The sequence below is a fragment of the Macaca mulatta genome, chromosome 12, assembly GCF_049350105.2.
Source record: "Macaca mulatta isolate MMU2019108-1 chromosome 12, T2T-MMU8v2.0, whole genome shotgun sequence".
Classification (NCBI taxonomy): Eukaryota; Metazoa; Chordata; class Mammalia; order Primates; family Cercopithecidae; genus Macaca; species Macaca mulatta.
This window is the reverse complement of record NC_133417.1, coordinates 16,663,736-16,680,788: the sequence shown is the minus strand read 5'-3', so window position 1 is coordinate 16,680,788 and position 17,053 is coordinate 16,663,736. Positions and strand designations below refer to the sequence as shown.

Below are 17,053 nucleotides of genomic sequence, written 5' to 3'. Positions count from 1 at the left end.
CTGTGGCTCCCATGTGCTAGGCTGCTGGGGTCTGTTTCTGATGTCTGCTGCCTCCCTGGGCCCCTGAGAGGCCTTCGCCCAGCCGGCAGCCTGCCCGGGGCAGTCTGTTTTCCCTCCTCAGGGCAGAGGTCAGCCTTGCTTTTCCTCCACACTCAGGAATCGTGCTTCAGGAATACACAAAGCAGCTGTTAAAATATCTGGGTCTGGCGGGCCCGCCGCACAGTGGGCCCCTTGTTCCCCTTGCAGACAGCGGCCTCAGAGCACGTCCCAACCCTCTGCTGGGTCGGGGGTGCTGGGGGAGTGGTGTCAGGGAGAGACCCTGGCCCTCTAGGCTTCAGGGCTCTCCAGGGAGGAAGGTGATGGACAATGGGAATTTAGCACCGAGTGGAACAGGCACGTTAGAAACAGATGCCAACCTGAGATTTTTGATGTCAGACTGTAGAGGCGCTGGCACCGGCGTGGGTGGAGGAGGGGGGCTGGATGTGACTGTCGTGTCCATTCTTGGACAGAGCCTTCTGTTGGTGGGGCAGCTTCCAGGCACTGCTCAGGGGCAGGCCTTCTCCAGCTGCAGGGACGATAAGGCCAGGCCTGTGAGTGCCAGGCCCCATGAGAGACATGCTGTTCATCCCCATTTAACAGATAAGGAAACCGAGGCTTAGGGAGAAGTCGATTCTTGTCAACAGTCCCTGATAGAGCTGGGAGGCGAACATGGCCGCTCCTTCTCCGGAGTCTGCACTCACTGGCCTCCTGCTGAATGTGCCAGCCACTGACATGTGCAGAGCATAGTGTCAAAGTTCAGTCACAGCACAAAGAGGTTGGTGAGCTCTGTCTAGGACTCTGGGAAGAGGGTGTGAGAGCAAGCTCTCTGGGTTTTAAAGCATGGCATCCTCGGTAGAGCAGAGGGAAGAATGTCCCTGGCAGGAAGGCATGGGGATTGGAGAGGGCCTGCTGGCTTTCAGGGAGTAAACCCAAGTGGAAACAAACGGAAGTCACGAGGCCGTCTCAAGTGTCAACCTCAAAGTAGGTCTTACCCACAGCCTCCCAGAGGGAAAAAGCCCTCTTGATACTCATCAACTCTTATCGGAGACTGGCTGCCCCTGGAGGGGCCTGCATTTCCCATTGGGGCCCTCCCTGGCCCCTGTTCCAGCCCAGCAAGTCAGTGAATTGGGGTTAATTATCTGTTTTCCTGGACACCAGCAGGCCCAGGAGCTGGGCAAATTAGGGGAGCTTTTGTACTTGGAAAAACAAATTCAAGGAGCGATAAAGAAGCAGGTGCACCTGCTAGGATGGGGATTTTGCATGGTGCCCGCCCCTGGCCACACCGGGAGGGTGAGGGCTTTGGCCACCCCCTCAACTTGTAGGCCCCTGGGCTGCATCGCCTGGAAGAGGTGGGGGCAGCAGGCACCGGCTGGCCAGGCTGTGCTGCAGAAGCATGTCAGACACCTAGGGGCTGGAGGCCTTCCTAAACCTCAGTCTCCTTCTAGCCTGCCCTTCCCAGATACCCTGACGGCCCCCATGGTTCCCCTTCAATCTGGCTTATCACCTGTTTCTTTTCTTTCTTTCTTTCTTTTTTTGAGATGGAGTCTCGCTCTGTCGCCTGGTTGGAGTGTAGTGACAGGATCTCTGCTCACTGCAACCTCCGCCTCCCGGGTTCATGTGATTCTCCTGCCTCAGCCTGCTGAGTAGCTGGGATTACAGGCGCCTGCCACCACAGCTGGCTGATTTTTGTATTTTCAGTAGAGACGGGGTTTCACCATGTTTCACCAGGCTGGTCTCAAGCTTCTGACCTCAGGTGATCCGCCCTCGTCGGCCTCCCAAAGTGCTGGGATTACAGGTGTGAGCCACCGCACCCGGCCTCACCTACTTCTGTCTCCCTGTGGGAACACTTTTTTTCTTGCCTTAGAGTGTGCCAAGGGCATCTCCCTCCCTTTGCTCATGCAGTTCCCGGACCCTGGAGTGCTCTTCCCTTTGTGCTGTCTGGGCCAAGTTCAGGACCCTTTCATTCTCTGACTGGAAGCCACAGGGCAGACTGGAAGGTCACCAGGAAGCCTCCTCTGACCTCCTCAGGCAGCCCGCCCTTGTTGAACTCCCACAGGTAGAAACTCACTGCTGCTTCTTTGACATTTAGCATATACTGCCGTGGACTTTGAAGCACTCTCTACACAAGTGCCTGCCTCAACAACGCTTTACATGTGTGTCTAGAGCTGTGCTTTTATACATTTTGACACCCCTATAATAAGTCTGGAGCCTGGCAGGCATCTATGCATACAAAGAAGTTGGCCATGATGGAGAAAGTAGAAAACTAGAATCCAGCAGACATGCCCTGGACCGCCAGCACTGCCGTATCTTAGCCGTGTGACTCTGGGGAGCTTACTTATCCTCTCCGGGCCTCTGATTTTAAGTGAAAGCAAGGTTCGAGATACTGGCCCAGTGGGAGTAGCTGCTGTGAAAGGTGAAATTACTTGAGGAGAGGAGCTAGCCGGCTCGGGACACCTACGTGTGCTTGAAGGTTTTGTTGTCTTTCTCTGAGCATGGGGCTCCCAGTGTAGGGTCATCCTAGGCAGAGGAGGGGGTCTCAGGAAGGACAGAGCAGTTCAAGAGGATCCTTCTTCCTCTGAGTCAGCGTGGGAGCCATGGATCCCAGGGGATTTTGGAAGAGTGGTTTATTTTCTTCCAGATGTGTCTCCCTTCATTGTCCTCACGGCCTACTGGGTACCAGGTGGAGTGGTGGGCCGTGCACCAAATCCGTAGAGAAACAGGAGTCTGTTGGGAGCAGTGGCTGTGCACTGGTGCCTCACGAACATTGCCACTTTCGAGTTTCTGGATAACCTTGCTGGGGGTGCGTCCCCCTCACTGTCTGGGGGAAGCCAAGGTCAAGGTTTTAGAGCCTGAGGGGCATGGGGCTGGCCCGGACCCCATGGCCCTGTGTCCCCACATCTGACCAGTGCAGGCATCTTTTGCAGGGTCTGGGCTCCCCTCCTGAGTTTGCCATCTCCCCAAAGGACCCAGAGTGGAGGCTGTGAGCTGTGGGAGTCCCTGGCTGGAGTGGTGGAAGAGGGACCAGCACAGGTAGGAGCTTGCGGTTCTCGTCCCAGTGTGGTATGGCTGGAAGAGGAGGAGCCGGGGACAAGGCATTTGACACAGCTGCCCACCCCTCCACACTCTGGAAGGCCTGGCACACCTTCCTGAGCTCTGCCTGGCCCCAATCCTGGAGCTCCTTGTTGGTGCCGCTCTCTGGGGCTCTGCGGAGTTGTTATCCTGCTGGACCGTAGTGAAACCACGGCAGGCTTCGGTTTCATGTACAGTGATGGGAAGGTGGACAAAGCAGGCAGAAATTGGTGCTGCCTTGGCCTCAGACCCCACAGGCAGGTCCGAGGAGCTGGCGGAGGCCCTGACCATCCCCCCAGCGCCCTGCAGGCAGGTGATCTTTTCTTGGAGAAGAAGAAAATGCGAGAAGCTGCCCATGTAGGGCAGCTGCTATAACAGGTGTTATGGGCCATGCTGGGAAGGCTGACTGTCTTCCCACTCACCCTGGGAAGGAGGGTACTCTGCATCACTGGGGAGCAAACTGAGGCTCTGAGAGGGGAAGTAACATGGCCACAGACACACAGTGGATGCAGACTATGCTGGTCCAGGCATACACACACCTCTCATTGTGGGAGAATTCAATGCCTCATGTCTTAAAATAGGATTATTTTGCCACTGGCAGTAAAATGCCAGCAGTCCTGGGGAACCCTTATGTTCCCCACTTCCCTATCTCCTTCAGGGTGGAGGAGTGAGTGTCAATTTGTCTGGGTGGGACAGTGGGGACTGACCTGGGGAGTCAGAGCCCCCTTTGCTTCTAGGCTGCCAGCCTTGGCATTGTGGCATTGGGCTGGTGTCCCTGAGGTCATTTTCCCAATGGAGACAGTGATGTGAGGGGAGACGAAAGGACTGGTGCCCAGCCCCTGGTGGATATAGGACCAGTCCTCAGGGCCTCGGGCCGTGAGTCGGCTGCTCCCCTTTTAGCTGTCATGAGGTTAGAATGACGATTTCCCTTAATCCGGGCGGCCGTGTGCTCTTCACTCCAGGAGCTTTCACTTTTTACCTCATAGGATCTTAAAAATAAGTCTGCGATCAAGGCAGGGCACGTGTTGATCTCTCGTGTATGTGCACATGTTTGCCTGGGTCTGTGTCCTTGTATATATACATGTGAGTGTTCGTGTACCTCTGCGTGTAACTACATGTATCCTGTATGTGTGCACGTGTGTGGCTGCATATGTGCTGTGAGCGTATGTGTGGTGCATGTGACCATGTGTGACTTTATATATGTATGTGCCCATGCACACATCTGTGACTTTAATGCGGTGTGCACGTGTGTATGTGGCCTGCGTGCATGTGTATGCATGTGTGTGGCTGGGTATGTGGTTTGTCAGTGTATGTGCTGTGTGCTGTGTGAGTATGTGAGCTTGCATGTGTGTGTGTGCATCCGTGTGTGCCGATGTGTGTGTGGGGGTTCTGGGCACGCATGCCGCACAGCTGACATCACAGCAGAGGTGAGAACACCGTGGCTCTGTGGTGTCTGTGATTGCTGAGAGGCGAGGCTTCCTCGCTCTCCTGGAGATTGATTTTGCGTGGGGAACAATGCTCTAATTCCTGTGAGTCACTCATTAGAGGAGTTCAAAGAAGCCAGGTGGCGGGAGGGTGTCTGGGATTTCACGTTTCAGGGTGATTCGCTCATTCTGCTCTGATTATTAATTTATTCTTCAAGCCAGTCCTTTAACTCACAGTTCTTAACCTTTTCTCTGCCGTGGGCCCCTTGGCAACCAAATGCAGTTTGTGGACTCCTCCAATAATGCTATAAATGCATAGAAGAAAAGACACAAGGACTATGAAAGAAAGCGATGATGCGACGTCTAAAATGTTCAGGGCACCGCATCTGTGATCAAGAATACATGTGCTGCTTTCCTAACACATCAAAGGGCAAGGTCAGCAGTGGGGGTAATGAATGGCCGGCGTTAAGTCGGTGAGCATGGGCGTATCTACGACTTATGCCACTGGTAGCCCGAGGGAGACACCAACTTCAGCTCCAAACTAGCAAAGATAAAAATGTATTTTTAAAATCAGGTTAGATAGTCTGCTTTAACTGGAACGTGTAGATTGTTTGTTTATTTATTTTGAGAGAGTCTTGCTCTGTTGCCCAGTCTGGAGTGCAGCGGCATGGTCTTGGCTCACTGCAAACTCCGCCTCCCAGGTTCGAGTGATTCCCCTGCCTCAGCTTCCTGATTAGCTGGGACGACCGGTGCATGCCACCACGCCCGGCTAATTTTTTGTATTGTAGTAGAGACAGGCTTTCACCATGTTAGTCAAGACCGTCTTCATCTCCTGACCTCGGGATCCGCCTGCCTCGGCCTCCCAAAGTGCTGGGATTACAGGTGTGAGCCACCAAGCCTGGCTGAACTTGTAGATTATTTGGAAGCCAGAAGGGACCTTATAAACACCCCGTTCGGTTTTTCATATACCGATTCTGTGTCAGAAACAGTTGTAGAACTAACAGAAATGCAGCTCTTCTTGCCACCCCCTGCCTAGACTTGGGGAATTGGAATCTCCAGGGGAAGGCCCAGAAATGCTCCCGAAGCTTCTTGCTGTCACCAGTGCCCCTGCTGAGGCCCCAGAGAGCAGGCGACCTGGGTGAACCTCCTAATGGACAGGGAGATCCTCCAGGCCCTGGGTCCCAGGCACCTGCCCCACCCCCTTAGCAGAATTTTGGAGAGTGTGGCTGTGTTTCCTTTGTGGTTGTTTGGACAGCGGCAGAGCTGTGTGTTTCGAAGGTAAAGTGAGGAATTGACTCTTCTCCTCCCTGTGGTAAGTGCTGTGACTCCCAGCCCCTCTTTTTCTGGAGCCCTGTGGAGCCTGTGGGAACCATCCCTGGAGAGACCCTCCCTGCTGTCCCCAGGCAGCCCCTGGGGGCCTAGGTGAGACTGTCCGCTGGGGCTGCAAGGCTTGACGGGTCTGCCTCAGATGAGCTTTGGGGAGTGAAAGTGGCTGCCTGGGACCCTGGGTGCCTGGTGTTTACCTAGAAATTGTGCTAATCCGGCTAATTCCTATGATTTACACAGCCTCTTGGCTCTGTGTACTATCTTCTTCTCTGGGAAGGGGTGGGAAGACAAGGCCACGGATGCAGTGGGCACTGCCTGGAACCCCCCTGCTGCATCTGCTCCCCACAGGCGTTCACGAAACGTCAGGTGCATCTGTGTGCACATCCTTTCCCCGAGCCACAGTCTGGGAGGTGGGCATCTGAATAAACACCCCTCCTCCCTCACTGCGTTCACCCAGTTTCTGGAGCGACCACACCCTGAGGCATTTGGGCTGGAGGATCTGACTGTAGGCCTGGCCCTGTGCCTCCCTGGGGAGTGGCCTTGGGCAGCTCACTCCCCATGGGGGCCTCAGCTTCCTCCCCTATAAGAATTGGTGATGACATCCGCTGTGCTGAAGTGAATAGGTGGAATTGCCATGAGGAAGCTGCAGCTGCTGTGTTTTGGGTCTGTTCTTCATGGATGGAGCCTTCTAGTTACCAGCTTGGGCTGGGCCTGGCTATGGCAACGCTGTGCTGAACAGCTCCTGGCCTGAAGGTGATGAATGTAATCCGGGGACGTTGAGTAGGGACGTGATCTGACTGCTTCAGGGCTCCAACCATGGGCTAGGAGGGGAAGGGGGGCTTCCTGGAGGAGGTGACGTCCGAGTGGCACCTTGAAGGAAGAGTAAGAGTCCATCAAACACAGAAAGGTGAACGGTTTCCAGTGAGTGGCACAGCTTGGGCAGAGGCCTGTCTGTGTGCAAGGGCAGAGCCAGTTATCCCTGTTAGGAGGGTCACGCAGCCAGGGAGCTCGTAGGGAGAGGAAGCTGTAGGTAGACATGGGAAGACTTTACCTGAAGACCAAGGGGCTCAGCAGGGGAGGGATGGAGTGATACGTGGTTTCTGGGAAGGTCCCTGGCTGAGGCACAGGGAATAAACTGGAGTGGACCAGAGGTGTGAAAAGTGCCAGGACCCAGAGGGGAAGAGTGTCTGGCACAGAGCAGCCAGTGGGAGAGGCAGTGCTGGTGAGGCGTGCAGGTGCTGGGGGCTGTGGGGGGAAGTGATGGGGCTCACAGTCTTCGTGTGTGGGTGGGGGAGAGGAGGAAGGTGGTTCAAGGATGCAGCTCAGGTGACTGGTGTGGTGGTGTCTATGACCAGGTAAGGGGCAGAGGAACAGCAGGCACGAACCAGTGCATACTGCTGGTGGCCATTCAGAAAGCCAGAATCTTAAGGGGTGGATTTTAAAGTAGGCTTAAAAGAGCAGGCAGCAATCCCTGAATTTCTAGGCCACAAGGAGGCCCGTGACTCACCAGCAAGGAGATTTTTCTCTCTCCCATCTTCTTGACTTTCTTGGGCTTTCTGGGCAGGGAGTTTTGAAAGATTGTGGAAACTGGCCAGACTGGTGTGTGCAGATGAGCCAGGAGCTGACAGGAGCTGTGGACATCCTTCATGTGGCTCCTCCATTGTTCTTGTGTACTCATTTTTTTCTACTTAAAAAGATGGGGAGTATTGTGTGGATTTAAAAAATAAAATTCTAGGCCGAGTGTGGTAGTGTGCACCTGTAGTCCCAGCTGAGGCCGGAGGATTGCTTGAGCCCGGGAGTTTGAGGCTGCAGTGAGCTTTGTGCCACTGCACTCCAGCCTGGGCGACGGGAGAGACCCTGCCTCAAAAAAGAAAAATTCTTGGCTGGGCTCGTTGGCTCACGCCTGCAATCCCAGCACTTTGGGAGGCCGAGGCAGGTGGATCACTTGAGGCCAGGAGTTCAAGACCAGCCTGGCCAACATGGTGAAACCCTGTCTCTACTAAAAAATACAAAAATTAGCTGAGTGTGATGGCACACACCTGTAATCCCAGCTACTCGGGCGGCTGAGACATGAGAATCGTTTGAATCTGGGTGACGGAGGTTGCAGTGAGCTGAGATCACACCACTGCACCCCAGCCTGGGTCACAGAGTGAGACTCTGTCTAAAAAATAATAAAAATAAAAATAAACATAAAGACAGGAAAGTTCTAGGGCCTACTAATGTGGATTTAGCTGAGGGCCCTGGCAGTGGAGCTGACCGCAGGTGTCTGCACAATGTGACCCCCATCCCCACACTCTCTGCAGGACCTTCACACAGCTGCCCGCAACCTTTCTGCCCCACTCCTCCAGGTGTCCAGCCAAAAATGCCAGCTGTCTTCCTCACCACCTTCTTTAAAACATCTGACCGGCCAGGTGCGGTGGCTCATGCCTGTAATCCCAGCACTTTAGGAGGCCGAGGCAGGCAGATCACCTGAGGTCAGGTGTTTGAGACCAGCCTGACCAACATGGGGAAACCCTGTCTCTACAAAAAATATGAAATTAGCTGGGCGTGGTGGCGCCTGCCTGTAATCCCAGCTACTCGGGATTGCAGGAGAATCACTTGAACCTGGGAGGCAGAGGTTGCGGTGAGCCGAGATCGCGCCATTGCACTCCAGCCTGGGCAACAAGAGCGAAACTCCGTCTCAAAAACAAACAAACAAAAAACAAACATGTGACCTTCAGATTTCTCTTCTGATATGAAGGCTGGATTGCCAGTGTCTGCTCTGACCCACAACCCAGCTGGAGACGGAAGTTGCCTGTTTCCCGAATCCCTCTGGGTGTTCCTCCCTTGCTCACAGCCACTTTCCTTCCCTCCTTATCCAGTCTGTAGCCCGGCCTTTTGGCTCTGCCTTCAAAGCATGTCCATGTTTCACCAGCTCCACCGCCACCTGCTTAACCCAAACTGCCATTGTCTCTCCCTGAGTCAATGCAGTAGCCCCCACTCCCCCGAAAAGCCTGTTCTCTGCACAACAGTGGAGTGATCCCTTTACACAGGGAGTCAGTCCTGCCCCTCCCCTGCTCAAGACCCTCTGACGCCTGCACTTCCCTTCTGGTCACTACTCAAAGAAGCCAGCCTCTTCCCACATGGCCCCTGGCTCCTGGCTTTGTCCTCTGGCTGCAGTGGGGTGGCCCCTCAGGCATCCCATCCCTACCCCAGAGAGGCCCAGCAGTGCTGCCCCACTGTGCCCCTGCAACCCTCTCTGTCCTGCTTTCTTTTCCTGAGCCACCACCCACTCACTGATATTAAATCTACATTTATTTTCCCCTTGTTTGCCCCCAAGGAGAATGTAAACTCCACATATTGTATCTTCAGCACCAGGCGTGATGCCTGATGCATACTAGGGGCTTAAAAATATGTTGACTGAGTGCGTGTGAGTCAATAAAGGATGAACATTTATTGAATGAATGGGTGAAGGAATGAGCGAACATGCAGATGAATAAGTGAAAGGTTCTGGTGAGCAGGGAAGCAACCTGAAAATGAGGGCCTTTCTTTGAGGACCTCCAGGTCATTGTCACCATATTTATTTTTATTTTCCCCATGATTTGCAGACAGAGGTCATTATTTCTGACTTTACTCCCCCATCAGAGGTTACCTGCCATTCATATCAGTAGGAACTTGTTACTTAGATTTTTAGAATCTGGGTAGAAGATGATGAGAATGGCCTGCAGTTGTCCGTGAGGTCGTTCAGAAGACCAGGCGAATCCCAGGACTAATAATTCTCAAAATTAATTAAACCCTCCTTCCTAATTATAAGAGAATTAGAATGAAGTTGGTTGCTTTAGAAGCGAGTGGCGGTGTGAATCTGGGTCGGCGTTTCCCGGCTGGGTTTGGGCGCAGTGTTGGTGAGTGTCTTTGTCTTCTCTTTTAGAGTTGCCACCTAGGACGATGAGCGGCTGAGATGGAGACGTCTGCCTCAGCCACTGCCTCCGAGAAGCAAGAAGCCAAAAGTGGGATCCTGGAGGCCGCTGGCTTCCCCGACCCAGGCAAAAAGGCCTCTCCTTTGGTGGTGGCCGCAGCAGCAGCAGCAGCGGTAGCTGCCCAAGGAGGTACTTTCTGTTTTGCACACTTGGAGGGCAGCAGGGGTGTTTTTCATTAGCCCATTAGGATTTAATTAGAGTGGTGGCCTATGTCATCAGGGAGGCACGCTGGGTTTATGGAAGGCGAAGAGGAGGGCGCCTCTGTCCCGGGAATCCAAGGCACCATGAAGGTTGCCTGTGAGTTTGCGAGGAGGTCTGGCCACCCCAAGTCCTGGGGCGGAGCTGCCTCAGACAGCGGCGGGTGGGGCCTGAGTACTGGGAGGGGAGAGAGGGAGGAGGGGCGTGGTCGCTGCCAGGCAGCCCTGGGGTGCGTGCAGCTGGCACATTTGAGATGTGCCCAGAGAACTTCTTGCTTCTTGCCTGCCAAGGACTGTTTTGGAAAGTAATTGTCTCCTGATGCCTTCTGGCTCAAATTAGAGGGTCAGGTACGGAATTTACTATCTTAGGTGAATTTTTGGCCAACTTAATTATAACAAAAGAGACTACACGAGCCACAGCCTCTCATTTTTACTGCCCCAAAGAGAAAGACTCTCGGGTTTCCACTGGGCCGTCCGTGCCAGCATCCCGTTGGGAAAGTTTGGCGGGAAGACGAGACCTCCCCTGTGTCTGCACAGTCCATCTGGAGGCCACAGAACTATTTCTGTCTCGGAGGAATGGAGAGACTTCGATTTCTGTTCCTCCCTTTTTGTTCCAGTGCATTTAGTCAGGCCCTGTTGCTCTCACGGCTCAGGCACAGCTCAGAGAGCAGCCGGGGAAGAGAATGCGCCTTTTCTTCCGGCCGGCGCTTGGGTAGCGCCTCTCACACTTTGATGTGTACGCAGTTGTGGGGGGCTTGTTTCGGTGCAGACCCCGATTCAGTAAGTTGGGGCGGGGCTGAGTTTCTGCATTTCTGTTGGGTGCCAAGACGATGCTGGGGCTGCTGGTTCACAGGCCACGCGGAGCCTGTGAACATGGAATGGGAAAAGGGGATCAGGAACACGGAAAGACCCTCGGAGCAGTTTAGGAGTTGGTGTTTCTAAGAGTGGACCTAAGGGTCTGCGAGGGGTTGTTACTATATTTGCTTTTATTTGTCCTGTGATTCTAAGTGGGCGGTCATTACTGGGATGTGTGGCCCATGTCAGGAAAGGGAGATCTGAGGTCAACCTTCAGGCCCCCTTGGGGAGATGGCCTTCTGAGCTGGACGATCCCTCTCCACCCTGTGCCCCTTGGACAGGGACTCTCTAGGCCCTCCCTCTGTGTGGAGGGGCCGGCTGGGACTGGAGGAAGAGCTCTTAGGTGGAGTGGGAGGAGCCAAGCGCACAGGGCGGGAAGAGCGGGTGGAGGGGCCCTGGTCCTGGGGCCACATGGTCTTTTCCTTCCCCTGGGTCAGGGCCATCCCTGGCCTGTGGGGACGCCCCAAGCTGCCCCTCTGTCCATGCTCTGAGGCCTTGTGAGCTCCAGGAAGCCTGGCCTCCGTGTATGTCTGGCCTGCCGCAGGGTTTTCAGTGGGAACTATCCCCCCATCCCTCCGCCCTGCACCCTGCCTCTTCAAGCCATGAGTGGATCATGAACCACCGTGGTGCAATTTCCTGATGTGTCACACAGCAGTAGAGGACAGACTTAGGCAGTAATTAGACAGTAATTAGAATGTAATTGCGGGGGAGCCCCTCTAGTGTCAGGCTGAGTTGTCATTATTGGTGCAATAGCAACAGATGCTTGAGGGATTCTTGATCTGTGGTGGGAGTAGGGGCCAGGCAGGAGGCCCAAAGCTTGGAGTACAGCACCTCTGCAAAGGCCTTCACCTCCCAACGCCACCCCACTGCACCCCACCCCCGATGCCTTTCCTGCCCACCCCGCAGTCTCTTGTTGTTTGACTGCAGGGTGACTTGGCTGGTGAGGTTCCAGCAGAGGGTGGACCCAGCCTTCGTGACCATAGTTGCCACAGGGCAGGTGGCCTGTTGGCAGTCTCGGGCCAGATGTCTGCTGCTGGAGAGTCGTGAGGACCCCAGAGCCTCCTTACCCATCGCTGCTCCCTGCACCGGTCTCTGAGCAGCTTTTTTGGGAAGGGTCCTCCTGGAGTCAGGGGAGAGCAGCTGTTCCTTCGTGGCACAAAGCAGGGACATTGTGGGCTGAGTCTCCTGGTGCTGGTGAAACGCGGCGGCTGCATTCGTGGATGGGATGGGAGGTGCGCTGGCCTGGGTCCCGGTTTTCCTAATCTGTGTCAAGAGTGGATTTGACAGGTGTTGTCCACAGTCTTTATGATCTTGGAACGTCAGATCTTCCTTAAATGTTGCTGGATGGTGGCAGAGGTGCGTGGGCAAGAATCCTCATGTACTTAGCAACCCTGAGTCCCCCGGAAGACTCCAAAGAGCCGCGGATGTGGGCCTCACTGCCTGCAGGAGTACACACCTGTTGGCAGGTGAGGAGAATGTGTGGACAGAGGTGCCTGGCGGCTGCAGGTGGTTGGCGGGGGTGCCCCTCAGGGGCAGGGATGCTCTTGCATTCATCTCTAGGTCTCAGCGTCTGGTGCTGGGCCTGGCATGAGGGGTACCCAAGGGTCTTCTGGGACCAGAATGGTGTAGGAGAAAGGGTGGCATTGGTGAAGCCCGAGGAAGTCGTCATGGGCCAGAAGCATTTGCTGCAGCCACTGAAGAGTTGGGCACTCAGCCTTCAGGCGCAGGGCTGGGTGTGGACAGTGGGTGAGGAGGGGCTGTGAGGGACTGTGCCAAGCCTGGAAGAGGGACAGTGCTGCAGGGTGCACACTGGGTGGCTGCAGGGGTGCAGGGAGCTGAGAATTCTTGCTGAGGGGCCTCTCTTCTCGAGTTATTTCTGGGAAAGACGAATCATCTTGGTCTGGGCAGCTTGTCTGAGACCTGTTTGCTGGGGGCAGGAGCAGACTGAGTCAATTCCCCTGCTGCTGCTCAGGTGACCACTTAGACACCGGCTCCTCTGAGGCCTGGCTTGTTCCTCCAAATCCCCTGACATTGTCCCCATGGTTCACACCCTGATTTGCTGTCTGGCAGAAAGGGATGATTTATATGAGCTTAGTGTTTCCTGACTTACTACACATCCGAGGAGGGGTGGGGTGGGTGGGTCCTGTCTGAGGATGTCAGGGGCACAGTGGTGAGGAAACAGCCAAATCCTGCAAGCTGTCAGGGGCTGTTTCCTGGCATCTGTAAGGTATCCAAATGTTGGGGCACCCTGCATTCCCCTGCAGCTCATGGCCCCTCATCCAGCCTCCCCCACCCCTCACTGTCACCAGTTCCAAGAGCTTCCATTCCATGGCTAGAATTGTATGGCTTCAGCTGGTTCATACAGTACACATACCTGCAGGCAGAAGGATTTCACTTTTTTGTTTGTTTGCTTGTTTTTTGAGACGGAGTCTCACTCTGTCGCCCAGTCCGGAGTGCAGTGGCATGATCTCAGCTCACGCAACCTCTGCCTCCTGGGTTCAAGCCACTATCCTGCCTTCTGAGTAGCTGGGATTACAGGTGTGCACCACCATGCCCGGCTAATTTTTGTATTTTTAGTAGAAATGGGGTTTCACCATGTTGGCCAGGCTGGTCTTGAATTCCTGACCTCAAGTGATCGGCCTGCCCTGGCCTCCCAAAGTACTGGGATTACAGGCATGAGCCACCGCAGGATTTCACTTCTGAGTTATTTATATCTGTGAAAAATTGAAGACAGCCTACCTGTTCATTGATAGAGGATTGGTTCATCTGTGGAACACCTTGAATGGAACACGATGCAGCCACTGAAAATGTTAATTAAGACTTTTCAATTACAGGGTGGGAACATGCTTATATTCTAATATTAAGTGGTATAAAAAGATGGTGCGACTGATCTCAAGCGCCGCTAGGAATGAGATAGAAAGTGAAGGTGCACAGTGAGGAGAGAGGACATGAAGGAGGTGGGAGGCCCCAGCAGCAAAGCTCGGAAAACCCAGGCAGGAGCTCCTGGGTGCCAGGCTGGTGCGGTCAGAGCCTCTCCTTCAGTACCTCCCGTACTTTAGATGAGACTGAGGCCCATTTGGGCATGGGGCTTGCCCAAGGCTACCAGCTGCTTCAACCACGAGCTGGGCCTGGGGCTTAGGGCTCCTGCCTCTCACATGGTGGGAGTCTCTTTCAGGTATTTGCTTTTAGATTGTTGTTTAGATTGCTCTTAGACTTGGGCCTTAATTTAGGTCCTACTGCTACCCTGGGGTGAGTGTCCAGCCTTGGTAAGCTCTCCTCGTGTGTTTTCGTGTCTCAGTTCCCTCATCCATCCTAGGCCCTGATGGCACCTGCTCTCTTCCAAACAGCCAGTTTGTTGAGGTCTGGGGCTGTGACCTATTTGCAAAGTCACCTACCTCGACTGGCCTCTGTTGCCTGACTTCCCCTAGGAGTCCATGAGGCTGGGCCTGTTGGGGGCTGGGTGTTTCCACTCAGAGCCACTATTTCCCTGTGCCAGAAAATGCTTGAGAAACATATTTGCAGAGCAGAGCACGGCTGGGCTGGACCGAGCTGGACCAAAGGAAAAAGCAGCCCTGTGGTCAGACCGGGGAAAGGTTAGTTTAATCATCTGGCTGGAGCAGTTCATAAGAGCAGACAGCAGAAGCCTGGGAGGGCGAGTTCTTCCCCAGCCTCTTTTGCTGTTGTGCTAACACTTTGGAGGCCATAAATCTTTTAAAACACTTTTTGGCCCAGAGGTTTTCCCCTCCTTTAACTTCTAAAATGGTGTAATTTTAAAAGCAATTTGATTCAGATGTTTCTCATTGCTTTATACTGAAACTGTCCAAATTCTGTTGTATTTTCCTCCTCCGCTGTGGGTTCTCTTTCAAAAATATTTCCGAACCTCTCTGTGTGCCTCACTGAGCACCAGGGACTACTCAGAGCCTCTGGGATAATATGAAAGGCGGAGCTGGGTCTGATCTCATGAGCTTTGCTAGTTTCTGGAATCAAGCAGCCAGACAGACTTTAAACATCCTGGGATGTACCTGCCATGGCCAACACCCACCTCTTCCATGGAGTAGCCACTGTGTGCTGGGCCAGGTGTCCTCCCAGTGTGGGCCTCACCAGCAACGTCAGCATCCCCTGGGAATTGTTAGAAATGCTAATTCTTGAGCCCCACCTTAGACCCACTGCATCTGAGTCTGTGGGGGTAGAGCCCAGCAAGCTGTGTTTACACAAACCCTCTCGGTGATTCGGATACACTCCTAAGTAGGCGAACCACGTGTTCTGACTCCATGAGGTAGGGTGGATCTTTTCATATGTAAGATGGGAGTTAGACACAGAGCTGCAGTGCAGATGAAGCACTAGATGACTCTCAGCACAGTGCTCCAGTGTTCCAGGAGGCCTCTGTGCTACCTACTCATACTGGCAGCCCTCCTATCTTCTGCATTGGCCCTGCTGGGTTCTTGGAAAGTTTTTCTGAGGCACAGTTTTGTAGGATGGGAGTTAGACACAGAGCTGCAGTGCAGAGATTTCTTTCAGGAGACTTCTGATGTACGTACACAGGCCTGCCAGGGCACTTGTTGGATAGTAGCTGTAACACTGCCTCTCGTCAGGCAGTGCCAAGGAAGTAGTGAGAAGCAGCCTGGAGCCAGGCTGCCTGGGTAAGTCCCAGTTCTGCTGACCTTAGGCAGGTCTGTGCCTCACTTTTCTCATCTATAAAATGAACATGATCTTGGTTGTGAGCATTCCTTGAGTTAGCACATGGGAAGTGCTTAGAAAAGTACTGGGCACAGAGGTGGCTCTGTGTGAGGTCCAAGTAGAGTATTTGCTTTGTGAACTATTGCTATTCTTCCTACCGGTTTTCCTTTTCTAGATCTGCATACCGTGCCTGACTTAGAAAGTTTCCCTTTCACTGGTAACCCTTGCCCCCTGACCCATTGAGGCTAACAGCAGGTGGGAAGCCCAGGTTTCTGGTGATTTCCTACTTGAGAGTGGTGGGTGCCCTAGGCTGGAAATCAGACCTGGCTTCCTGTCCTGCTTTGCTTTGCTCCCAGGGCCTGTCCTGGGTATCTGTCCTGAGTGGGCTCCTGGCCTGTCTGATCTGGTCTTTTCCCTAGCACACTGGAGACCAGACCAGACCAGACCAGACCAAAGGTTACTAAAACTGGCCAAGCCGTAGACTCTCGTGACAGTGACTGTATAAGTGCAGGGTCCAGGGCAGCCCCTGGGCTGGGGCCTGGGCATATGTATTTTTAATACGCTTCACAGGTCATTGGGTGCAGTCGGTCCAAGGCATGAATAAGATCCTTTGGAGTATTAAAGAGTCTCAGGTGGGGAGACGACGGTTTGCAGCTGGTAGTACTGGCGGGGCTGTGACCAGGCTAGCATAGCTAGGGTCAAGCACTAGATGACTCTCAGCACAGTGCTCCAGTGTTCCAGGAGGCCTCTGTGCTACCTACTCATACTAGCAGCCCTCCTATCTTCTGCATTGGCCCTTCTGGGTTCTTGGAAAGTTTTTCTGAGGCATAGTTTTGCTTAGTGGCGAGGCATGCATGTCCATATGGGAACGCTAAGCAAATACCAGAATATTTAGATGACTCATTTTTATTGAGTTGGCCAGAGCTAGAAAATCCCCTCCCATCACCTGCCTTACTGCACCTAGAAATCTGTCCAATACCCCTCCATTGATACGTACCTCCAAGTCCCTGGTGTCTTTGCACTCTGCCTTTTTCTGTGCCTCCAGGATGTCCATGTGGGCAGGGCATTGCTTCTTCACCACTGTCCCCACATCCGCCCTTGCAGCAGACATCCCATAGGTGACTATGGAATCTGATGCTATCATGCCAGAGGCGTTCCCGGTGGGCTGGTGTGATCAGCTGTCTCTGGGTATATGGGTCAGTTGAGGCTGGCCCTGGTCTTTGGCTGCCCCCTCCCAGGCCCCATGGCCAGCAGGGAGCTGAGTGGGCCAGCTTCCCCGGCTTATCCGAGTTTCTTTGCTGGGGCCACACACTTTTGCCCTGGGCCTGGAGATGCACCCAGGTGTGACTAAGTGGGCAATTACTCTTATTTAAGTGATTTTCAGGATGGCTGTTGATGCCGCTGGGCTTGTTTTATGGCCTAGCCACCCAGAACAACCAGTTCCCATCAGACTTTGTCCAGAGAGCAGAGCTGAGTTCCCCTGACAGCCTGGCTCACCCAGGAAGCGGGG

At 53.9% G+C, this 17,053-nt stretch overlaps 1 protein-coding gene across 1 annotated transcript in view; it reads left to right on the top strand.

The window, feature by feature from the left end:
- The window catches only part of GLI2 (GLI family zinc finger 2), a 261,956-nt gene that overhangs the window by 52,132 nt on the left and 192,771 nt on the right, over positions 1-17,053 (top strand). The window contains exon 2 of the mRNA XM_015109910.3: positions 9,766-9,943. Within this exon, the coding sequence (XP_014965396.3) occupies positions 9,796-9,943 (148 nt within the window). The 5' untranslated portion in view covers positions 9,766-9,795. The remainder of the gene's footprint in view (positions 1-9,765; positions 9,944-17,053) is intronic.